At 47.6% G+C, this 25,612-nt stretch overlaps 2 protein-coding genes across 7 annotated transcripts in view; both read right to left on the reverse strand.

Annotated features, from left to right (window-relative positions):
- VPS13D (vacuolar protein sorting 13 homolog D) overlaps nucleotides 1-7,234 on the reverse strand; it is a 244,821-nt gene extending 237,587 nt beyond the window's left edge. For 5 of the 6 annotated variants that reach the window (XM_082649814.1, XM_082649813.1, XM_082649811.1 and 2 more), the window contains exons 1-2: nucleotides 7,160-7,234; nucleotides 3,407-3,575 (exon numbers count right to left, since the gene is read on the reverse strand). In XM_082649814.1, the coding sequence (XP_082505940.1) occupies nucleotides 3,407-3,503 (97 nt within the window). In that variant the 5' untranslated portion in view covers nucleotides 3,504-3,575; nucleotides 7,160-7,234. Of the gene's footprint in view, nucleotides 1-3,406; nucleotides 3,625-7,159 lie in introns of those variants that run through there. The other variant, XM_082649812.1, reaches the window with a different exon arrangement.
- Nucleotides 7,235-22,207: 14,973 nt separating this feature from the next.
- Nucleotides 22,208-25,612, reverse strand: part of TNFRSF1B (TNF receptor superfamily member 1B) — a 36,157-nt gene continuing 32,752 nt past the window's right edge. The window contains exon 10 of the mRNA XM_082647224.1: nucleotides 22,208-24,824. Within this exon, the coding sequence (XP_082503350.1) occupies nucleotides 24,544-24,824 (281 nt within the window). The 3' untranslated portion in view covers nucleotides 22,208-24,543. The remainder of the gene's footprint in view (nucleotides 24,825-25,612) is intronic.

Below are 25,612 nucleotides of genomic sequence, written 5' to 3' on the forward strand. Positions count from 1 at the left end.
CAAAGCCACCCCCAGAATAGCTTTCTCAGGGTCCTCCAGACAAGAAGAATGACTCCCCTCCCACTGCATTATGCCTGTATCTCTAGTATAACAACATAATACATACTGCCTTGTATTACTGTACACTTATTTCTGTCTCCAGGACTGGTTAATGGCTCTCTGAGGGCAGGGATTATAGAGGTGGAGCTGGGATGATGATGATGACAATGACCATGATGATGATGACGATGAGGAGGAGGAAGAGGGAGGGGGAGGAGGAGGGAGGAGGGAGAGGAGGGGGAGGGAGGAGGGAGAGGAGGGCAGGAGGGGGAGAAGGGGAGGAGGAGGAGAAGGGGGAGTAGGAGGGAAGGAGGAGGAGGGAAGGAGGAGGGAGGAGGAGGGGGAAGGGAGGGGGAGGAGGAAGGAGGAGGAGGAGAAGGGAGGGGAGGAGGAGGGGGAGGAGGAGGAAGATGAGGATGGCTATCATTCAGTGAGATCTTACTATGTCCCAAGCATTTCATATGCATTTCTTCATTTGATCCTCACAAAAATATGAGGAAATACTATTATTTTCTTCATTTTTAAGATAAGAAAAATGAGCTTAAAGGATAAGCAGTCTGCTTAAAAATCACAGATCTGGTCAGTGGTAGTACTAGAGTTCATACCAGACCTGTGTGATCTCTGGCAGCAAGAGGGACAGAGGATGAAGAGGAGGCTTCCGTAACTTGCTCACAGTCACAAACAGCTGTTAAGTGGTGAAACCAGGGTTAGACCCTATGCCTGAGCTCCAAGTATTTTCTTCTGTCTCCCCGTTTTGTATCATTCCATAACAGAGCCTTACCCAAAGCAGGTGCTCAGTGAAAGTCTGTCGAATGACTGAACAAATGAAATGTTATACAAGTCCTATCTCTGTCCTTCCACTACTCATATGCTACTTCGCATTTTTATTGCTTTTAGCATGTGTGCACAATCTACCCTTGAAGTCCAACCCACCAGCTAATCACATGTTGCTGGTTGTATGATGATGATGACTAACACTGACGGAGGACCAAGAACAGTTCTAAGCTCTTTGAACCTACATTAATGTGTTTAGTTCTTAGAACCTTATGAGATAGTTAATATTACCTCCAACTTGCAGAAAGGGAGACTAAAGCAATTTTAATATTTAATTTTCTATTTAATTCTTAGTAGAATTTGAGTAATTTAGTACTAAGGGTGTAATGTACAACATGATAAATACAGTTAACATATATGTTATATATGAAAGTTGAGAGTAAATCCTAAGAGTTCTCATCACAAGAAAAAATGTTTTTTCTATTTCTTTAATTTTGTATCTGTATGAGATGATGGATGTTCACTAAACTTACTGTGATAATCATTTCATGATGTATGTAAGTCGAACCATTATACTGTATACCTTAAACTTACACAGTGCTCTATATCAATTATATCTCAATAAAACTGTCAGAAGAAGAAAAAAAGAATTTGAGTAATTTGCCCAAGTTACTGGTAAATGGAGGAACTGGGATTCAAACCCAGTCTGGCTACAAAATCTATACCCTTGACCACTATTTCAGTCGCCTTTGCATCTTCCAAAGCATCTGTAAATATTTGCACACAGACTGAAATAATATTCTTATTCCTATCTAGTACCCTCTGCCCCCAAACACTGCTTAACTATGTCATCAAGATCAACAAAAAGTGTCAACTCCTTTACAAGCCATTCTCTCAGTGCATTGCAATGCTCTAAAACTTTTCTGGCCAAGCATCGTGGTGTGCTTTGGAGCCATAAGGACGGAGTACCTAACTGACACAAGTTTTGAAAGAAAAAGCATTTTTCTATTCTGCAGAGAAACATTCCTCAAATTCCACAGGTTCATTAAAAGCCATAGAGAAGAATTTTTAAGAAAAGATAAGCACAGAAAAGCAGTAGAAAGCTTCAGAGATACACACAGCTGTCCTTACAAGATATGTTCTGTCTAAAATTGCTGAGATTAGAAATCTATTATTAGTATAGACTCCATGATTTGTCAGGTACCACAAATTTCTATTTATTCATTTCTTTAGCAAAGATCCTTCTTCTTACCATACCACTCTTGAGAAAGCCAGCTCTGTTATTAGCAATGTTGTTGCTAATAACAATGTTGCTCCTTCTAGGCCCTGTTACCTGCCCTGTACAACCTGGTTAGCTTCACAGTGTGTCTGAGAACTTCAATAAGTGACCAAAGAGGTGAACCTGACACTATTATTGCACTTTAAACACAGCCCCGCCCTGACAATTGGTCACTTTCACTTTCCACTCAGCAGCTGCCTTCTAGGAAAGGGCAGAAGGAAAAGCCGAAGAACAGGAAAGAACCCACTTCTGTTTCCAAAGAAAGGAAGGGAGCAGGGAGGTGCAACCGTGCTAGCTCCCCACCGCCTATTGCTGCTGTGATCGCTCCACTCGTTTAGGTGGGTCAGAAAACCCCGGAGAATGCTGCTTCTGGGAAGAGAAAATCACTGCACCCTGTGCTCATACTATACACACATCTGTATCACTGCTAGCCCCACTAACCTGCCCTGGTCCACTTGCCAAAACTCATACTCCCAGGAAGCCCAGAAGGTTTCCACTATATCTGAGGCCTCCTTTCCTCTTTCTATGATTCTACATGTTTGCAAACTGACTTTATCTTCTTTCTCTAGATTTGTTAAAGGGTTCCACTTTGAGTTGAGCAAACAGAACTTAAATTAAAACAAGGAGAAGGAGAAGAAAGCCGCTTTCCAATCCCCACATCAAACCCCTGGGCTGCATTTACACAGTATAGACCTGTAAAGGCTAAAATGTCTCAAGCTTTAGGTACGTTACTACTCAGCAAGACAAGAACTCAGAAATTCTGTTGGAAGACCCCACAGTAACGTATTTTAAAACTTCTACTGGGTGTCTATTACACACCAGCAGGATAGGAGCTTCAATGGTCACTCCACTTGATCCTTTCAGCGATGCTGTAAAGGTACATTACCCTCTTTCTCTAAAGAAACCGAGGCTCAGAATTTCAGTGACTTGTTCATGTAGCTAACAAGTAACACAGCAGGATTTGAAGCCGAAGCCAATGCCATTGTCACTACATCCTGGCTGCCTCCACAAAGCTTCATAAAACTAAAAAATTAACTGGGGTAAAGCACAGTCACCAGTAGCATGGTTTTCTTTTTTATTTTCCTTTTAATATTTAACAGTCCCCTAAAACCTACAACAATCCAGCTATATACTTAAGTTACCCTGTAATAATAATCAGTGTCATATGGAAGAACATTATTTCCTTTTACACATATTTAATACAAAGCCATCTGTCCATCGGGGTTTATTACTCTCAATACAACAAAAAGAACATAAAAAATAGAAATGCAATCTGCAAAGCATACTTCACCAAAAAGAGATACATGCACTCACCTTTCAGAAGCGCAACGGACAGCTGATCAGTGTTCAGGTTATTGACATATTTCCCTAGATAGGTATTGAGAACCCAGGCTACAAGACCTTCCAACATGACTATATCCTCAAGACAAGGTGTTTAAAACTCATGGATCATTATTTCTCTCTCTCATGGTCACAGAAGAATCTATGAAAGAAAAAAAAAAGGAAATGAACAGAAAAACCTGACAGTTTTTCCAAGCTGATATCCTACTCTACCTGCCCTGAAGGTGGCTGGATGCAAATCACAGATTTAAGAAAAGATGGGGTGACCAATGTTCACTGCACCACTGTTTACAATAGCCAAGACATGGAAGCACCCTAAGTGTCCATCAACAGATGAATGGATAAAGAAGGTGTGGTGCATATATATATATATATATATATATATATATACACACACACACACACATATATAATGGAATACTACTCAGCCATAAAAAAAAAGGAAATATTATTTGTAGCAACATGCATGGACCTAGAGACTATCAAACTAAGTGAAGTCAGACAGAGAAAGACAAATATTATATGATATCGTTTATATGTGAAATCTGAAAAATAATATAAATGAATCTATATACAAAAGAGACACAGACTCACAGACATAGAAAACAAACTTATGGTTACTAAAGGGGGAAGAGGGGAGGGATAAATTAGGAGTATGGGATTAACAGACACACTAAGATATATAAAATAGATAAGCAACAAGGGTTTACTGCATAACACAGGGAAGAATATTCAATATTGTATAATAACCTATAATAGAAAATAATCTGAAATATACATAACTGAATCACTTTGCTGTATACCTGAAACTACCACAATATTGTAAATCAACTATACTTCAATTTAAAAAAAAAAAAAAGATGGGATGAAAAGCACTATACGATGCCCCCACCAGTAAATGGAGGGCCAAACCAATACATCTGCATTTTGATGCAGCTGCAAGGGATAGTCACTTATAAATTTACCAAAAATTACCTACAATTCAAAGTTGTGTATCTTTTCGATGTAACTGATTGTTAAACTGCTTGCTTTTGGTGACTGACCTGGGGACTAGACTGTCCTGATCAGAGGTTCTCATCCAGATGTGATATGGCAATGTCTAGAGACATTTTTGAATATCACGACTGGGGGGATTGCTACTGGTACCTTGTGAGAAGAGACCATGGAGGCTGCTAAACCTCCTACAATGCACGAGGTAGCCCCCCGCAGCAATGAATTTTCCAGCCCCAAATGCCAATAGTACCAAGGTTGAGAAACCCTCTCCTAGATTAAGGCAAAAATGGCCTAAGAGACTGCATCAATAAACTTCATGTTCTGCACCGATCCTCTTTAAGCCCTCCCGAAATCAATTCTGCAAACCTCTTCATCAGGCTCATTCATAAAATGATATAAATGGAAGGAAGACAACAGTGGTTTATCGTTCTTCTTAACTGTCCTGGAGCTGCATTGCTGGTACCTGGACACCAGACAGTGCTGATACAAGGGACCCCCTTAGTCAGTAACTGCAGACAACAGAAATCCTCTGGTTCCAGCTGCAGTATTTACAGTCAATGCTGATTTACTGCTGTCATTACAATAACTGCTGTTTATTAGCATTACAAAACAGAGATTATTTTTAGTATTCCGTAAAGTTAACATGAGGGAACTTGAGACACCAAAGTTTAAATGGGTTCCAAGACTGCTCAGCTAGTAGATCCTAGTTAGAACTGTGGGCTCCAAATCTTGCTCTGAGCCAAGCATGTCGGACACCAGCCTACCAAGCCTGACACTCCAGGTTTGCTGTGGCAGGCATCCCACTTGGAACCGGCCCTTTCGGGATCCTTTCCAAGCACTTTGCCCCACCTCCAGTTATTCACCTTAGTGCCAGGAGATACTCTTACCCCAACTGAGAGGCCTCCACCCACCAGAAACCCCCAAACACAAAGCTGTACAAGAGTTAACCTCCAGGAAAAATCTGTTTTTATTTGTCAATAGTGTCCTGCATTTCCACAGAAGATTAACTTTTGTCAACAACGACAGTAAAAACATAAGAAAATAAACAGCATTTGGAAAAATACTAATTTCCTTCCAAAGATCTTTTTTAAAGCTACATTTTTATGTAAAATTAGGAATCTGCTAAAAATTACTGCATACACTTATTTAAAGAAGAGATTACAAGAACAAATTTCTTAAAATAAGAAATGTTTAACAGCCTGAGTAAAGGAAACACTTCTTTCTATAACTTTAAATGAGTAAACCTACAAAAACAAAACATGAACCTGACTAACCTAGTCTTACTATGTAGAGTCCAAACACACTTAGGCAAAGAGCCAAAGTTGGAAGACTCTTTACTTCTGAAGTTGCTGCCATTGATTCTGGTCCTAAGTGCCAACAAACTCTCTGGTGCCGTCCACAAGTGCTCTCCTCATAAAGGGAAACAACCGTCAGTTTGCACACAAGATCTGGCCCTACCCTACCTTCCCTGAAGGTGGACGAATGCAAAGCACTGATTAAAAGAAGATTGGGTAAGAAACACTATAAAACGCCCTGTGCAGTAAGTACACTGAGGCCCAAGCTAGACGGCAGCCATTAGCTCTGCTAAGCATCTAGAGCAGGTTTGAGGCCACTTCAAGGATTCCGTTAAGGAATCCGGTGTCAGGAAAGGCCGCCAGACTGGCCAGAATCCCAAAGTGTTTTTACACTCTGGTCCATCAGGGTTTCTAGGCCTGGTACTAACCCCACCTGGCCTCCCCTAATCGGTGGGGCAGGTGACACTGGGGATCAGTGCTCAGCCTACCGGTGGGCAGACAGCCGGCCATGACCTTGAGCCAGGCCCCTCCCTCGAGGAGCGGCTGGAGCCCTGGAGCCCTCAGTAGGAAGGGCTGGCAACAGGACGCGGGAGCGGAGGCGGCGGGGCTGAGGGCTGCCGGCCCTGCGAGCTCGGACATCGGAGGCCGGAGAGGGGCGGAGGCCCGGCAGGAAGGAGACTGCCCAGGAGTCGAGGCTCCTCCAGCCCGCCTGCCGCCCCTCTGCTCTCAGAACCCTAAGCCCGGCTCCAGGGGACCGAGAGCCCACCTCCCAGATACAGCCTGAAAGGAACACAGCCGCGCGTCCCAGCCCCGGAAGGAGGGGCTCAGCCAGGATGTGACCCCGGGAGGCGAGGGATAAAGAGAGGTTTGAGGCCTGATGTCCCATCCCAGAACGAGACCCCAGAAGGCTGGAGAAGGGGATGTTTAAGACCCTCTGGAGCCATGACTAGAGCCATGTTCTTGGGCATAAAGCAAAGGAGCTCATACCCTGGGCTCCCGCGTGGAGACCGAGGCTCCGGCGGGGAGACGCGGCCTGACACCCCCTCGATCCCAGGGCACCAGGCTGCCCCGACCCGGAAAAGCGTGCGGGTCCGGCGGGGGTTCAAACTCCCCAGAACACGGACGCCGAAGTCCTCGGAGACTCAGGACGCCCGAGCATATGGCGCGGGTGCCCGCAGGGCCTCGGACTCGAGAGTCCCGGTGAGGGCGGGGCGCTCGGGGCCGTCTGGGGCTCGGACACCCCAGGGATCCCCCGAGGAGCTTAGACCGCCGGAGGGCCGGACGCCGGGGTCCCCGGGCTCCCAGCGCAGCGCTCCGCCCGGGCGGGCCGGGGCTTCCAGGTCTGAAACGAAGTCGGAGCGGTCGACCGCAGGTCCACGCCCGCCCTGCGGCCCCCGGCCCTGCTCGCCGCCCGGCGCCGCCCCGCCTCGGCCCGTACCTGTAGGTGTCCCGGGCCGCCCGCCCCAGCCAAGCACTGCGCGGCGCTTCCTCTTCGCAGCTCCTCAATGGCGCTGGCCCGCTGCGCGCAGACCCGCCCCGACCCGACCAATCGAGCGGGCGACGCGCCTGCGCCTGGCCAGCCGAGCGCCGAGTCATCGAGGAGGCCTCCTGGCGCCCGCGGCCGCTCCTGCAGGGCTGCCCGCCCCTCCAGGGCTCGCAGGTGCTGGGGCTGAAGCGGTAGAAAGGCCCAAACAGCCCCCCCATTTTACAGCGCGGGGGTAAACCGAGTCCGGGGGAAGGATAATATATAGGACATATTGGCTTAGAAGTATTAGAACCCAGAATTCTTCCGTCTACAACGACCCGCCCGCAATCTGTTCGCCACTTATCAGCCGCAGAAGTCTGTTAAAACATAATTAATACCATGCCACTTTCCTGTTAAAACCTCTTCCGCATTATACTTAAGTTAAAACCCACCTCCTCAGAGAGCCGACACCAAGCTCCTACTGAATTTGTTCCATTCGCATTTCTGCCACTCTTTCCCGGGCCCGCTCTGTCCCAGCATCCTTCAGTTCCTGCCCCGGGACTTTTGCATTTGCATCTCTCTGCTTAGGATGCTTTTACCCTAACTGCTGTCCAATGGGAATATAATGCAAGCCACATAGTACATTTATTTAGTCGGTACATTTTTTACAGGAAAAAGAAAAAGGTGAAATTAATAATGTATTTTATTTAATCCAATATGTTCTAAATATTATCATCTCAACCTGTAACCAACAGAAAAAAATTATTAATAAGGTATTTTGGGGTTTTTTATATTAGTTTTTTAAACCTGGTGTGTGTTTTACACTACTGCACATCGTAATACAAACTAGCTACATTTCAAGTGCTCAATAGACTTGTATGACTACAGGGCAGCTCTGGATAATCATACAGGCCACTCCTTGCTTCAAATATTCCATCTCAGAGAGGATTTCTCTGCTGCCATATCTGAAGTTCCCCTCATCCATTACCCTGTTATATTATCTTAACAGAACTTAATGCTGCCTGAGATGAGATCATCTTATTTGTTTATACCTATGTTATCTTTCATCACCCTGAAAGTTCACTGACAGCAGAAATTATGTCTTTTTCACAAATGTTTCCTCAGTACCTAGACGTGGCCTAGCACAGAAAAGGCCCAATGCTATGAAAGAATGAACAAATGAACGCCTCATCTTGGATTATCACCAGAAGGGCAGGAAGAACATCTCAGGCTCATAAAAAGTCAGAAGACAAAGGTCACAGGCTGGCAAGGTTGCAAGACTATCTATTTACCATGACATTTATCAGCCCTCATGATGCTAAGCTAATGAAGGTGCTTGTGGGCTGACTCACTCCCAAGCAAGGCCTGAGTTTCTCTGAGGTGGGGGTCAACCCATCAGAATCTCAACACTAGGTCCCCCCAGAAGCTGAGGTTTGGGTGTAAAACCCTAGACTCCACAGAAGGCAGAAGGGAAGGCAGCCATCAGAGCTGAAGGAGCTCAGGGTCCAGATCTTCTAACACAGAGACACCTGACTGTACCTGGAGAGTTTATTTAAAACGCAGATGCCAGGGCACCATTCCTTCAACCAGTATCACTGAGAGTCTTTGGGCCTCGGTCCCTTATCAATCTTAACATACGTTTACCACACAGCCATCCCACTCCCAGGTATTTATGCAAGAGAAATGAAAGCACATGTGCATGCAAAAACTTATACACAAATATTCATAGCAGCTTTATTCATCATAGCCCAAAACAGGAAATAATCAAAATATCCATCAACAGGAGAATGGATAAAGATATTGCAGGGACTTCCCTGGTGGTCCACTGGGTAAGACTGCATGCCCCAGTGCAGGGAGTCTGGGCTCAATCCCTGGTCAGGGAACTAGATCCTGCATGCGTGCCGCAACTAAGAAGTCCGCATGCCTCAACTAAGAGTCCACATGCCACAACTAAAGATCCCGCATGCCACAACTAAGACCCAGTGCAGCCAAAATAAATAAATAAATAATTTAAATGTTTATAAAAGAAGAAAAGAGATTGCAGTGGACCCATACAGTGGAATACTACTCAGCAGTAAAAAGGAGCAAACTGCTGATACAGATACTATCTTGGAGGAACCTCAGAAGTATTAACTTTGTGAAAAAAGCCAGGCCACGCAAGGCCATGTACCATAATGATTTCATTTCTATGCTATTCTAAACTAGAATGGCACAAGCAGACCAGTAGTGGCCAGGGGACAGGGGTGGAGGGAGGGGATTGACTAGGAAGGGACAGGAGGGAACTTTTCAGGGTGATGGAGCTGTTCTGGATCTTGATGGTTGTGATGATCATGAGTCTGTATACAGTTGTCAAAGTTCATTGAAGTGTGCACTTAAAATTGAAATTGTGTTTTCTGTTCATTATTCCTCAATAAAGCTGATATTTAAAAGATCTCCTCCCTCCTGGGACTTACATACCAGCAAGGGAGGAGAGACGGAGAACAAACAAAGTCAGCATAAAATATAGAGTGAACAGGATGGTGATGGGCACTAAAGAGAGAAATAACGCAGGGAAGCAAGGTAGGAAGGAGGACTGTACAGTTTTAGATGGAGGCCTCAGTGGGAAGAACTGGCCCCCAAGGGTTCAAGTTCAGGGAGTCTGCAGGGGGACCCAGCTCCCCAGATGATGGGTTTGGAAATGCAGAGCTGGTCCAAAGCCCTCATTGTACAGAAGGAGAAACTGAGGACTAGGAAGGGGAAGGAACTTAAAGTCATGCAGAGAGACCATAGGACAAGGCAGGACTCTGCTGTGAGCCTGAATCCCTGTCCATAATGGCCTCAGCCTTTCCTGCACCAGCCCACAGCCCTGAGCTTCAATTATTAGAGCAAAATTTATACTCGTTATGGACAAAACAGGGAACAGAGAGGTCAAATGTTGTCCTGGCAGAAGGAAAGGGGTTGTGTTGGCCACAGGGAAGGTCCTCCCATGGTCCCCCACCCATGCTGTGGTCTCCAAAGTTGCAAGTTTCTGACACATAACGGATGAGGGGCTGCAGGAGATGGGGGATATCCTTAATTACCATCCACCCTAGACTCTCAGATGTATGTTGGCCCAGAAGGGCCAGGTTTTCTGGGGCAGGCAGATTTGAGGGGTCCTGCTCAGTACTCTCCAGTATCAGGCCCCTCCCTACCCGGCCTTCAGATCATCTAGACCAGAGCGGCTGCAGACAGTCAGCCAAAACTGCTAGAGAAATGTTCCTTTTGGCCCACACAAAGCCTTAAAATAATTGAAGTTAAGTTACATTTTAAAAGCTGGAGATCACTTGTGAAAATCTATATCTGGAGCTTCTCTAGAAAACAAAAAAAAGGAAGAATTGGCAATGGTGGAACCCCCAACCTCCCTAGGCTTACATTCATTCGTTTATTCTTTCACCATTTATTGAGCACCTCCTATACCCTAGGCACTCTTCTAAGCACTTGGGGCTACATCACTGAGCAAAACAGACATATTTTTGTCTATAAAAATGCCCTATTGGAGTTTCTATTCTAGCAAGAGGAGCAGATGGTGAGCAATAAATATAACACATGTAAATTATACAATATTTGAGAAGGTGATAAGTACTGTAAGAGTCCCATGGGAGAGGTAGGCATCTTAGGGGAGAGGCAGCTATAATTTTAAATATGAATGAATCAGATCCAGAAGTTTCCACAGCAGCACTGTCCAATAGAAATGCAAGCCACACACATAATTCTAAATTCTCTAGCGTCCACACTAAGTGCAAAGAAACAGGTGAAATTAGTGTTAATATTTTATTTAACCTAACATCTCCAAAATAGTATCATTTCAACATGTAATCAGTATAAAAATTATTACTGAGCTCTTTTATATATGTTTTGTACTAAGTCTTCAAAATTCAGTATTTGTATTTGACAGTGCAGGTCCAGAGTCTCTTGAGAAAATGCAGACAGCCTGGGCAGGGGTGGTACTGTCACTCTGTGGGAAGAAGGACAAAGCACAGACCATAGCTCAGGGGTCAGCCCCATCATCTTACAGAGGGATTCTGAGCTCCAGAGAGGGACAGTGGCTACTCCAAGTTCACACAGCAGGTTATGGGTGGAGCTAAGGTACAGTCGCAGGACTCTTAACCTTTAGGTTTGCCCTGAGCAAACGCCCAGCTTTCCAGATGCTGCCCTGGTTTCTGGTTTCTGAATATAGAGCTCCAGGTGGAGCAGAGAAGTCCCCAGAGAGAGAGAAAATTCTACAGAGCTGGTTATCAGGAGCCTCCCACAGTAAACAGACTGTCCACCCAACTCAACTCCTTAGATGAGTATCAAGCCCAGACGGTCCTGCCCTCCTCTGCACGGCAGAGATAATGGGTACCTTGCCTATCTCCCGGAGCAATTATGGAGATAAAATAACCGAAGCTTGGTTTCGCAACTCTTAGAGCAGGCAATGCTCAGATCTCTCCCATGATGTGGGAAATAAAACCCAACATCCTTCCCCTGGCTTCTGAAGACACCCTCTTGACCTCATGTCCTGTCCCTGGGGTTCCAAGGCTGTCCCACCCTCCCTTTACCAAGGCCTCTGCTCAAATACCAGCTCCTCAGAGAAGCCTTCCTGAACTCCCCTTGCAAACCAGCAATACCCCCACTCCCGTCTGTCCCCTTACGTTGCTTTATTTTTCTTCTTAGCACTCACCACGGGCATAGTCTACACATATTTTTTCACACAGTCCCTCCTAGCATGCCAGCTCCAGCTGGCATTCTGTTGCATCCCCAGGACCACCCCCCCCAACACACAAAAATAGCCACTTATATTTACTGAACACTTACTATGTGTCAGGCACAATTCCAAGTATTTCACAGATAGTAGTTCATGCATTAATCCCTTACTCTGAGGGACGTAATATTTTAACCTCATTTTAGAGATAAGGAGAGTGAGGCACAGAGAAGGTCATTAGCTTGCCTGAGGTCACACAGACAGAAGGTGGTGGAGCCAGGATTCACACCTGGAAAGTGGACTTGAAGGCCCACAACTCTTGACTTCTGTGCTAATCCATCAGTGCCCCATAACAACGATGCCTGAATGCAGACTAGATGAAGAGGAATCCACAGTTGCTTGCTCCCATCTGTGCTGGCCTCTACCTCATTGAAACCACTTGTTCTGTCTCAGTTAAAGAAAAGAAAGAAGCAGGAGGGTCTTCAACTGGCCCATTTTGACTGGTTCACCCATCAGGCAGGTGGCTGCCTTCAGTTACTCCAAATTTACCCACTGTGATATTGTGATTTATAATAAGAAGTATATATTTGATCTTCATCCTCCATTCCTGGCTCACAACTCTTAAAAAACCTTTGGAATTTCCCAAGTGATGAGAGCAATGGAACATCTTTTGTTCAAATATTTGTCCTTGGGTCCTCATTTCTGAAATAGCTCCAGAGCCATAAAGGCAAAACCAGTGTCTTATTATTCATATCAAACCCCTTTCAGTCACACCTAAGTTTATGTTAATAGGTGGCTTCTGGAAAGCCCCTAAGGATGAGGGCTGGTTGCCAGGGGAATGAACCCCCTGGTTGCCAGGGGAATGATTAGAGGGTTGGAACTTTCCACCTCAGCCCCTTACCTCTGGGTTGGGAAGAGGGGCTGGAGGTTGAGTCAATCACCAATGGCCAGTGATTCAATCAAGCATGGCTATTAATGAAGCCTCCCTAAAACCCCAAAAGGACGGGGTTCAGAAAGCGTCCAGCTGAACAAGTGGATGTGCTGGGAGGGTGGTGCACCCAGAAGGAGCACGCAAGCCCCGGCCCCTTCTCACATAAACGTTGCCCTTTGCATCTCTTCTGTCTGGCTCTTCCTGACTCTGAGCTGTATCCTTTGTAATAAGCTGGTAGCCTAATAAGTAAACTGTTTTCTTGAGTCCTATGAGCTGCTTTAGCAAAGTAATGAAACCAAAGTTGGTTGTCGTATAAGAGGTCGGTTGGAAGCACAGGTAACACCTGGACCTGTGATTGGTGTGTGAAATGAAGGCAGTCTTCTGGGAGTGAGCCCTTAACCTGTGAGATCTAGCGCTACGTCTAGGTAGCTACAAGTGTTCAGTGAGTCCCTTTGCCCACTGCCCACCTTAGCAGGACAGGGGAAGCCCTTTAGACCTGGCCCCTCTCTTTCCCTCTCACTGTGCCCCATCCTAGCCCCAGGTCATGCTCCGGCTCTCCCTCCATTCGTCAGGCCTCTTCTCCAAGTCACCTCTCTGGTCCCTTCCCTGATGTCCTGATCCAGGAGGGGGATCCCCCAATCCTTCCGTTCTCTGTGGCCAGCTTCATTCTCCTCACATAGAAAGGAGACAGACTTTGTAGAAACTCTAAGTTGAAATTTTAATGTGGCTTGGATGTGTGCATGAATCCATTTTTAGAAAATACTACTCCCATTAATTATGGCGCAGCCATAATTAATGAGTTAGGTATACTGTACCTAAGAGCAGTACCCCATAAACATGAGTGGGAATGAGAGCTCTATCCTGGGATGCTGACTGGTGCAAAGAAAAAGTAGATTAGATGCTATTAAGAAGCATGTAATACCCCTAATTTAATACTTGTACCATCTGCTGTAAGCCATTTGTGTGTTTTCTTATTGTCTCTCTTCCCACCCATTTGTTTTAGTCGTTGCTGTATCCCAACACCTAGAGCAGTGCCAGCTGTGAAGTAGGAGCACAGTAAATACTTACCCATTCAAACACTGGGAGCCGGCAGGATGCATTTGTGGTACTTAAAGGCATGATGCTGGATGGGACTCGCAGGGGAGGGTGTGGGAGGTGGAGAAGATGCCCGAGGGCCGAGATGAGGAGGGAGAAGCCAAGGAGGCAGAAGGAGCCCCCGAGACGAGCCGGCAGGAGAGCCAGGGCTGTGTGTGCTCCTGGAAGCAGGTGAGCAGCGTGTTTCAGGGAGGGGGCTGGTCACTTGGGTCAAACGCTGCCCACAGGGGGAGTGAGAGGAGACCTGAGAGCCTCTGTGACTCAAGCAGCAGGGTTAGTGTCAGCAGCGACCTGGCCAGTAGAGTTTTAGTGGTGAGGTGGACACAGCCTCACTGGTGTGAGCTCAAGAGAAAATGAAAGAAGATAAATTGCAGACAGTGAATGCCAACAGACAACATTTTCTACGTGTTTTGCTGTTAGGAGTAGCTGGGAGTTCCTTGGCAGTCCAGTGGTTAGGACTCAGCACTTTCACCTCCATGGCCCTGGGTTCAATCCCTGGTCCAGAAACTAAGATCCTACAAACTGTGCAGTGTGGCCAAAAAAACAAAACAAAACAAAACAGTAGCTGGGAAATCTGACAGTAACTGAAGGGAGAATTGTTTTCAAGGAGGTTTTGCTGTTTGTAATTGTAGCGAAATGCACATAACATAAAATCTGCAATCTCAATCATTCCTGAGAGAACAGTCCAGTGGCTTTAAGTACAGGCACACCTTGTTTTATTGCATTTCCCTTTATTGTGCTTTGCAGACGTTGCGTTTTTTACAAACTGAAGATTTGTGACAACTGTGCGTCTAGCAAGTCTATCGGTGCCATTTTTCCAAAAGCATTTGCTCACTTTGTATCTCTGTGTCACGTTCTGGTAATTCTTGAATTATTTCGGGAATTCCCTGGTGGTCTAGTGGTTAGGACTCCACGCTTTCACTGCCGAGGGCCCTGGATTCCATCCCTGGTTGGAGAACTAAAATCCTGCAAGCCCGCGGCACGGCCAAAACTTTAAAAATTCTTGAAATATTTCAAACTTTTTCATTATTATTATATTTGTAATGGTGAAATGTGATCAGTGATTTTTGATGTTACTATTGCAATTGTTTGGGGGGCATCCAAAACCACACCCATATAAGATGGTGAAGTTAATCAACGTTGTGTATGTTCTGACTGCTCCACTGACCAACTATTCCCCCATCTCTCTCCCTCTCCTCGGGCCTTCCTGTTCCCCGAGACACAACAATATTTAAATCATGCCAGCTAATAACCTTACAATGGCCTCTAAGTGTTCAAGTGAAAGGAAGAATCACACGTCTCTTACTTTAGATCAAAAGTTAGAAATGATGGGGGACTTCCCTGGTGGTCCAGTGGTAAAGAATCTGCCTTCCAATGCAGGGACGTGGGTTCGATCCCTGGTCGGGGAACTAAGATCCCACAAGCAGCGGGGTAACTAAGCCCACGTGCCACAACTACTGAACCTGCACGCCTCAACGAGAGAGAGAAAAAACCCACACGCCACAACTAGAAAGAAGCCCGCTAGAGAGAAGCCCGTGGGCCGCAGTGGAAGATCCCGCATGCCTGAACGAAGATCTTGCATGTCGCAACTAAGACCTGATGCAGCCAAAAAAAAAAAAAAGTTAGAAATGATGAAGCTTACTGAGGAAGGCAGGTTGAAAGCTGAGATAGGCAGGTAGGCCTCCTGTGCCAGTTAGCCAAGTTGTGAATGCAAAGGAAAGTTCTTGAAGGAAATTAAAAGTGCTACTCCAGTGAATATATGAATGATGAGAAAGCGAAACAGCCTTATTGCTGATATGGAGAAAGTTTTGGTGGTCTCGATCGAAGATCAAACCAGCCACAACAATGCCTTAAGCCAAAGCCTAACCCAGAGCAAGGCTCTAACTTTCTTCAATTCTAGGAAGGCTGAGGGAGGTGAGGAAACGACAGAAGAAAAGTTTGAAGGCAGCAGGGGTTGGTTCACGAGGCTGAAGGAGAGAAGCCGTCTCCATAACATAAAAGTGCCACGTGAAGCAGCAAGTGCTGATATAAAAGCTGCAGCAAGTTATCCTGAAGATCTTGCTAAGATAATGAATGAAGGTGGCTACGCTAAACAACAGATTTTCAACGTAGCTGAAACAACCTTCTATTGGAAGACGATGGCATCTAGGACTTTCATAGCTAGAGAGGAAAAGTCAGTGCCTGGCTTCAAAGATGCAAAGGACAGACTGACTCTCTTGTTAGGGGTTAATGTAGCTGGTGACTTTAGGTTAAAGTCAATGCTCATTTTACCATTATGAAAATCCTAGGGCCCTTAAGAATTGTGCTAAATTTACTCTGCCTGCGCTCTATAAATCCAACAAAGCTTGGATTGACAGCACATCTGTTTACAACATGGTTTACTAAATATTTTAAGCCCACTGTTGAGACCTACTGCTCAGAAACAAAGATTCCCTCCAAATATTACTGCTCATTGACAATGCACCTGGTCACTCATGAGCTCTGATGGAGATTAATGTCTTCGTGCCTGCTAACAGAATACCCATTCTGCAGCTCATGGATCAAGGAGTAATTTCAACTTTCAAGTCTTATTATTTAAGAAATACATTTTGTGTGGCTATAGCTGCCATAGATAGTGAGACCTTTGATGGATCTGGGCAAAGTAAGCTAAAAAACCCTTCTAGAAAGGAGTCACCATTCTAGATGCCATTAAGACCATTCATGATTCATGAGATGAGGTCAAAATATCAACCTTAATAGGAGTTTAGAAAAAGTTGATTCCAGTGCTCATTGATGACTTCGAGGGATTTAAGACTTCCGTGGAGGAATAACGGCAGATGTGGTAGAAATAACAAAAGAAGTAGAATTAGAAGTGGAGACTGAATTGCTGCAATCTCACGATAAAACTTGAATGGATGAGGAATTGCTTCTTATGGATGAGCAAAAAAAAGTGGGTTTTTTGAGATGGAATGTACTCCTGGTACAGGTGATATGAAGATTGTTGAAATGACAGCAGGGAATTTAGAATCTTATATAAACATAGTTGATAAAGCAGCTGTAGGGTTTGAGAGGATTGACTCCAATTTTTTTTTTTTTTTTTTGCGGTACGCGGGCCTCTCACTGTTGTGGCCTCTCCCGTTGCGGAGCACAGGCTCCGGATGCGCAGGCTCAGCGGCCATGGCTCACGGGCCCAGCCCCTCTGCGGCATGTGGGATCCTCCCGGACCGGGGCACGAACCCGTGTCCCCTGCATCGGCAGGCGGACTCTCAACCACTGCACCACCAGGGAAGCCCCTGTTGTCTTATTTTTAAAAATAAGAACCTTCAGCAACCACCGCCCTGATCAGTCAGCAGCATCAACATCAAGGTGAGACCCTCCACCAGCAAAAAGATTACGACTCACTGAAGGCTCGGATGATGGTTGGCATTTTTTAGCAATAAAGTTTTGTTTTTTGTTTTTGTTTTTGTTTTGGCTGCCTTGGGTCTCTGTTGCTGCGCGTGGGCTTTTCTCTAGTTACGGCGAGCTGGGTCTGCTCTTCGTTGCGGTGTGCGGGCTTCTCATTGCGGTGGCTTCTCTTGCTGCGGAGCACGGGCTCTAGGTGCGCAGGCTTCAGTAGTTGTGGCACTCGGGCTCAGTAGTTGTGGCTCACGGGCTCTAGAGCGCAGGCTCAGTAGTTGTGGCACACGGGCTTAGTTGCTCCGCAGCATGTGGGATCTTCCCGGATCAGGGCTCGAACCCGTGTCCCCTGCACTGGCAGGTGGATTCTTAACCACTGTGCCACCAGGGAAGTCCAATAAAGTATTTTTTAATTAAGGTATGTACATTGTTTTTCTAGACATAATGCTATTGCACACTTAATAAACTACAGTAAGGTGTAAATGTAAATTTTATATACACTGGGAAACCAAAAAATCTTTGTGACTCGCTTTATTGTGGTGGTCTGGAACCAAACCTGCACTCTCTCCAAGGTATGCCTGCATATTCACCACATTGGGCAACCATCACCACCATCCGTGTCCCTAACTCTTTTCATCTTACAAAATTGAAAATTCTGTACCCAGTAAACATTAACTCCAAATACCTGTCTCCCCCCAGCCTCTGGCAACCCCCATTCTACTTTCTGTCTCTTTGAATTTGGCTGCTCTGGGGGCCTCACATAAGTGGAATCATACGGTATTTGTCTTTTTGTGACTGGCTTCTTTCACTTAGCATGATGTCTGTGAGGTCCATCCATGTTGCAGAATGTGTCAGAGTTTCTTTCCTTTTTAAGGCTGAATGATACTCTATTGTATAAATATACCATCTTTTGTTTACCCATCCATGGACCCTTGGTTTGCTGCCACCTTTAGCTATTGTGAATAATGCTGCAATGAACACTGGCATATGAGTATCTGTTTGCGTCTCTGCTTTCAATTCTTTTGGGTTTAATCAGAATTAGAATCTCTGGATCATACAGCAATTCCCTATTTAATTTTTCTGAGAAACCACCATACTGTATTCCATAGCATCTGCACCAGCTTACTTTCTCACCAGCAATGCAAAAATGTTCCCGTTTCTCTACATCTTCACCAATGCTTCCTTCCTTCCTTTTTTCTTTCTCTCTTTCTTTCCTCTTCCTGTCTTTTTCCTTTCTTTCTTTTCTTTCTTTCTTCCTTCCTTCCTTTCTTTTTCTTTTTCTTTCTTTCTTTCTTTCTTTCCTTCCTCCCTCCCTCCCTCCCTCCCTCCCTTCCTTCCTTCCTTCCTTCCTCCCTCCCTCCCTCCCTCCCCTCCCTCCCTCCCTTCCCTCCCTCCCTCCCTCTCTCTCTCTTTCTTTCTTTTTATATTTGCCATTCTAATGCGTATGAGGGAGTAAGTTGTTTTTTACATGGAAGAATCATTCGTATGCTTGCATGCAGGCAGGAAAGATCCGGGAGACCAGGAATTTGATGCTAAAGGAAGGAGAGAGGAGAGGTGCTGGAGCAATGTCCTAGAGTTGGGAGAGATGCTGAGATCCCGAGCAGAGAGGAGGATGCCCTTAGCCAGCAGCCTGGGTGTTTATCCATAGTCACAGGGGAGAAAGCTGAGGCCCTGGGCACAGATACGGTGGGAGGCTAGATGTGGTGGGAGAGCCTGAGGTGTTCTCTTGTGTTTATTTTATCCCCTCAGTGAAATGGGCAGCCAGGTAACCAGGTGACGGTAATGGTGGGGTGAGGTCAGAGGTTTGAGGAGAGAAGACAGGGTGTGAGATAGTCTCTCTAAAAGAGTGTATGGATGGTGGAGGTTGGGAGGCTGGATAATGGCTCCCAGAAAGACATTGACGTCCGAATCCCTGAAATCTGTGAATGTAACCTGGCAGGATCTTGAAATGGGGAGATTCTCCTCGATTCCCTAGGTGGAGCCAATGTAGTCACATGTGGGAGGCTGAGGGAGATTTGACTATGGAAGGTATTACACTGCTGGCTTTGAAAATGGGGGAAGGAGCCACAACCCAAGGAATGAAGGTGCCTCTAGAAGCTGAAGGCAAGGAAACGAATTCTCCCCTAGAGGCTCCAGAAACAGACTCCCCTTTACAGCCTAGCCTCCCTGGTGACCCCTTGATTTCCGACTTCTGATTCCAGAACTACAGAGAATGAACTTATGTTGTTTTAAGCCACTAAGTTTGTCTCGTTTGTTACAGCAGCAATAGTGAACCCAAGCAGGACCCTGTGGGGGCTCCTGGGCAAGGAAGCCTTGCTGTGTCCCCCATTTCTTTTTTTTTTTTTTTTTTTTTTGTGGTACGTGGGCCTCTCACTGTTGTGGCCTGTTGCAGAGCACAGGCTCTGGACGCGCAGGCTCAGTGGCCACGGCTCACGGGCCCAGCCGCTCCGCGGCATGTGGGATCTTCCCGGACCCGGGGCATGAACCCGTGTCCCCTGCATCAGCAGGCGGACTCTCAACCACTGCGCCACCAGGGAAGCCCCCCCATTTCTTGATTGTAGGGAATAGACTCCAGCCTTCATGACCTTCCCTGAGTCCCAAAGAGCAGATTCGAACAGTTGCTAATCAGGGAAGGGGTGGGGGGGATGCAGAGAAAAGGGAGGAGCAGTCAAGAAACAATGGTGCAGCCTCGGGGCAGGGTCCTGGTTCCACCTAAAGGGATACACATAGCAGTAGCTTTGAGCCCTTCTACAGAACTAAACCCCCCAACAAATGGAAGATGTTAACTACTGGATGAAGCATTCTTCATTCCAGAGAAGGTCATGGTTTGGCAACCCCACCCGTAAACCACTGCTATAAAACTCCTCACCAAATCCCCCTCCCCACGCCAGGTAGGGACACACAGTTTGTTTTTTGGTTTTTGGTTTATTTTTTGCGGTACGCGGGCCTCTCACTGTTGTGGCCTCTCCCGTTGCGGAGCACAGGCTACGGACGCACAGGCTCAGCGGCCATGGCTCACGGGCCCAGCCGCTCCGCGGCATGTGGGATCTTCCCGGACCGGGGCACGAACCCGTGTCCCCTGCATCGGCAGGCGGACCCTCAATCACTTGCCACCAGGGAAGCCCGGGACACACAGTTTTTGAGGGCACAGGCCCACTATGTCCCCTTTGCCTGGCAAAGCAATAAAGCTATTCTTTTCTACTTCACCCGAAACTCTGTCTCCGAGACTCGATTTGGCACCGGTGCACAGAGGCTGAGTTTTTGGCATCAAGAGGAGGTCCAGGAAGTCACCAAGAATAAAGGTGTGTCCGGTGAGGGAGTGACAGAAAACAGAGAAGGAGTCTGAGTGAATTCAGGGGCCAGGGTCTCTCTCCTATTCAGGCCTTGACATGAGGAAACCCCTTTGCCTGCAACCTCCTCCCAATCCTTTATTCTGGAAAACTCCTTGTTCATGCCTTAGGAACAGGTTAGAGGTCACCTCCAGAACCCTTCCCCTGATCCCCTGGCTGTGGTTGGGGTCTTCCTCTGCTCCCAGAGACCCTGTGCTCATCACCCAGTTACCCCAAAACTGGGTGTGCCTCTTGTTGAGTGTTGAACAAGCCGAAGATCAAGAGAAGGATTTATGATTACTTGCAGTAAGTCAGGAGCACACCGGCGGTCTCTCCCAAAGCAATGTCTTCCCAAACAGCAAAATTGGGGAAGTTTTAAGCTAAGTGTACATGTGTATACATGAAGGGGCTTGGGCAGCAGGCAGAGTCCAAGCTTTAGTTGATTGAAGTCACGAGGGTCAGAAAAGGTCAACATCCTCGTCCTTCAGGCCCTAGTTGATCTGGCGGTCGATTGCATCAGGCCAATCTTCACCATTGATACAGAACTGGGAGTCTTTACAACTGATGCATTATCTTTGCTATTGTCACTTCTCTTGCCCGACTATTGTTTGTTTCTTCATTCCTTTGCTCAAGATCATTGATTACTGAGACCTGTTCAAGGGCAAGCATTGTGGCCAGGTTTAGGTCACAAAACAGCTTAAGCCAAAAATGGCTTCTCTTCTGTCAAGAAAGCCATCCCGGACTTCCCTGGTGGCACAGTGGTTAAGAATCCGCCTGCCAATGCAGGGGACACGGGTTCGAGCCTTGGTCCAGGAAGATCCCACATGCCACAGAGCAACTAAGCCCGTGCGCCACAACTACTGAGCCTGTGCTCTAGAGCCTGCGTGCCACAACTACTGAGCCCGTGTGCCACAACTACTGAAGCCCACGCGCCTAGAGCCCATGCTCCTCAACAAAGTGAAGCCACCGCAATGAGAAGCCTGCGCGCCGCAATGAGTAGCCCCCGCTCGCCACAACTAGAGAAAGCCCCCATGCAGCAACAAAGACCCAACGCAGCCAAAAATTCATTCATTCATTAATTTAAAAAAAAAGAAAGCCACCCCTGGTTCTCTTTCTCCAAGGACCCCCTAACTTACCTGCTTACAGTCTGAGCACGCAGTGATGGGCCTCATAGGTGTCTCCGAGATTGGGGCCTCCTGGAGGCCAGAGTCTTGTTTCCCTGAGTGAGGAGGGACAGCACGTGAACAAGCAGACCTGCAGAGACCACCGCAACCCTCAGAGAGGGCCCAGGAGACCAAGGTGATGGACGGGGCAAGTGATGAGGGCATATTTGGAGGCCGGCTGGGTGGCTCTGGACAAAGGGCTGCCTTGCCACTGTTCACAGGTCCGAGGGCACAGCCGGGCTCTCAGCTGTAATGCAGGTGCTTCTGGGGTCCCGCCACAGCCTGGACTTGTCAGACTCCAGTGGCCATAACCTTCTCCCCCTCACACTGGTGTCAGGCACTAGGACCATGGACATCCCCCAGCTCAGACCCGAAGACAGAGCCAGCAGCCAGTGTGTAAAACAAACGAAAGGTTTATTTATAAGCAGGGATGTCGTCTGGGATACATACAGTGCAAACTCTCGTCTTGGGATCAAGACGATCCCAACACAAGCCCACAAGCTGGAAAACTGTTACCAAATTAGGTCGAACGGACCCCCCACTTAGGCCCTAGCCTGGCTGAGGCCCCCTGCCTTGGCAGTAGAAGGTCCTCTTTCCATTTGGGTTCGCACAGCCAAAAACAAAACCGAAGCTGAGATTAGAGCGGCGCGAGGTTTATTCAATGGCCAGGGAATGGAGAAGCAGGAACTTAGTTCGTAAATGCACTTCTCGCCTTAATGGTGAGAGGGATTTACTTTTAAGGAGTGAGGACAGTGGGGGTTAGAGTGAGACGAATGATGGGGAGGCAAATGCATTACTTTTCTGGGAAAGAGGCAGGGTTTTCCTAGAAATGGGGTGCTATCCCTTTTCTGTCCTTTTTTGGTCAGTGACTTCCGGTCACAGCCATTGTAGGTGTGTCATTTAGTAGCTAATGTAGTAAAGTCAGTGTAGAATGAGACTCAGGGTCTACGAGAGGTCAGATTCATCACCCTCTGGGTTTCAGCGGGTCCTATCCAGTTTTTGTTTCCCTCTTCCTATAGCTTCTTTCTTTGTGTCCAGACCCTGCGACTTAAAGGTGTATGTTAGTTCCTGTTCAAGGGAGGGGTTGGTGGGTTTTGACCAAGGGTCTGGTGGCAATTCTGGTAACAAAATGAGGCCACACCCAGAAAGAGTCTCCTTCCAATTCATCCCTGTTCTGCTGGAGTGATGACAATGAGGCCTGAGGTCCTCCCAGGACAGTCCACCAGGGGGCAGAGGTGCTCCACGGCCATAAAGGGTCCAATGTGGTTGGAGACCCTGGCCAGTCCAGGCAGAGGGACATCTTGATTCCGGAGTGGGAAGCCTTTCTTCACTCCATGGTAGTGGCTGGGCTTCTCCTACCCTCCAAAAGTTCAGCTGCCAAGTTCAAGTCCAGTGGAATTTTTCAACAAGGGATCCAGATATCAGGGACCCAACAGTCTTCTCAAGGAGGCCCCCATCCCCCTTCCTTCCAGAATCCGGTTAAGGCCACACTTGTCCACTGTCTACGGGGCCTGGGCATGCGTTTGTGGGGAGTGGGCTGACCCCTTAACGGGGAAGAATCCCTCGGCAAAAGTGTTAGCTTCGGCTGCTTCCGGCAGGCCATCCGATCTGACAACATGGGCTACAGAGAACCACAACACTCAACGCAGACACAGGACTGGCTCTCAGCATCTCACGACCACTCAGAATCTCAGTGGGCACAGTACCAAAGTGGCGCCAAGGCTCCATGGGGACCTGGGACTCCAAGAACAGTGGGAGGGGGTCGGGAGAAACAGGAGCATCCCCTTGGAAGGCAAAGGAGGAAGGTCCAGGCTGAGGTAGGAGGAGATGGCTGCGGGGCCTCAGTCATCTCCAGGTCCTGAAATTCCCTGATAGGAAAAGGTGTGGCCTTGGAGCTCCACACCAGACCGTGGGGGAGGGGAAGCTCAAACTGGGGGTAAACAGGAGCGAAGCTCAAAGGCAGAGGATACAAACTCTGAGTTTGGCTTTTATACACTTGGCTTGTTTATCCGCATGGTAGCTAATGGGTTTTTTGTTTTTTTTTTTAATTGCCACATGTTAAAACTGGAAGATTTCCGGTTAGAGGTTTGCCGTCTTAACCAGGTCACAGCCCTCATTCAGGCTGCCTGCCTGGGCATCCGGTTTCCACCCCATGGCACGAGATGGAGCTATAGCAGGAGTGGATTTGGAGGTGGCGCTTCCAGAAGTCCTGAGCTAACCTGGGGGACTCCCGTCCCCTACAGGGGTTGCCACCCGCTCCCTGCACAGAACCATCTGATTGATGACACCCACCCCTACTACCCCCACTGGGACCATCCTGCAGTCTCACATTCAGGCTAAAGCCCTGCTCTTTCCCCACTGCCCCTTCTCCAAGGCTGATGCATGCAGCATCCCTCCTCCCCAGCAGGAAGCCAGAGCCGGGTAGAGCCCAGGGATTAAAAGAAAAGTAAAAACCAAAAACGACAAGGGCTCCAGGAACCAAGCATGCAGGACCGGCTGGAGGGGCAGCTCTCAGAGAGGCAGGGGATTTGTTCCAGGCTGCCCAGCGCATCCGTGTCCACCAGCCTTCCAAGAGAGACACACACCGTGACAGGACACACCATGACTCTCCCTGCCTCATCTGCCTGCAGGTGAGAGGAAGGCTGAGGCCGTGGAAGCCGCTAAAGGAATTTGGCCCAGAAAGAGTCAGAGTCCTGCGGGGGAGGGGCCTAGAAGGACCAGGGGTTGGTCCCACCTTGGCTGTGACACAGGCCACGCCAGACTGGTTAGCTGGGCTTCATCCCGGCATCAGGTACACCGAGGGGCAGAGGCTTCTCCTCTGGGCTCTGCAGCAGAGTCTCTGGAGCCTCCGGCTGGGACTGGAAAGGGCATTCCTCCTTGGAGAAGGGGACGTGCTCATCTTTCGGGGAGCCAGAGGGGCTGGTGTCTGTGTCCCTCGTGGAGCTGGCCTGGGAGGGGCATTGAGAGCTGTGGTCAGAGCCGCTGCAAACGTTGACAATGCAGGTGACATTGACCTGGGTCCCGTGGCCACCAGACGATGCTTCTGCTAAACACAAGACAGGAGAAAGTGGTCAGCTGGGGCCTTGGGGTGGGGGGTGTCTTCACAGCCTGCCTCCTGCCCGAGAGGCAGATTAAGACATGCGGGGGAAGAGCACTGTGCCAGGAGGCAAGAGGCCCCTGTTCTAGCTCAGCTTTGCTGTGTCATCTTGGGCAAGTCCCGTAAACCTTTGTGTGCCTCAGTTTCTTCACCTGTCAAATAAGAATACCCCGCCCAAGTCACCCCACAGATGGGAGGAGCCAACTATATAAAGGAAGTGAAGGTGCTCCAAGAACAAAACACACTCCCCACAAGGAGCCGGAGAAGTGCGCCAGGACAGGAAGGATACATTCCAGAGTCTTGGTGAAGCAGTAGAGATGAATTACCTTCCCGAAACTGCAGCAAGGCATCAGCAGCCCTGGCCACACCAGCTATGAAAAGGCGAGACCCCTGCCACTGGCCCATCATCTCTATGCCAAGGAAGCAACATCAAAGGGCTTGGAAACTGCTCCTTTACGGAAATTAAACATCGACCCTGAACTTGTCTTCATTCACAGCAAACCTTTTCCTTCCACATAGAGCTGCCTCTAAGATTTCATAAATCTGGGATTCCAGGATGGGGTGTGGTGGGGACGTAGTTTGTCCTCATCACTGAGGCCGGGATGCCCGGAGCTCCGCAGCCTGACCGTGCTGGGTTTGGATCCCTGCTCTGCCTCCATAAACTTGGCCGAGTCACTTAAACTCTTGGAGCTTCCATTTGCTCAGCTGTGAAATGGGTCTAATGACCCTTTCCATCC

The sequence above is a fragment of the Grampus griseus genome (assembly GCF_964374135.1).
Source record: "Grampus griseus genome assembly, chromosome: 1".
Taxonomy (NCBI): domain Eukaryota; kingdom Metazoa; phylum Chordata; class Mammalia; order Artiodactyla; family Delphinidae; genus Grampus; species Grampus griseus.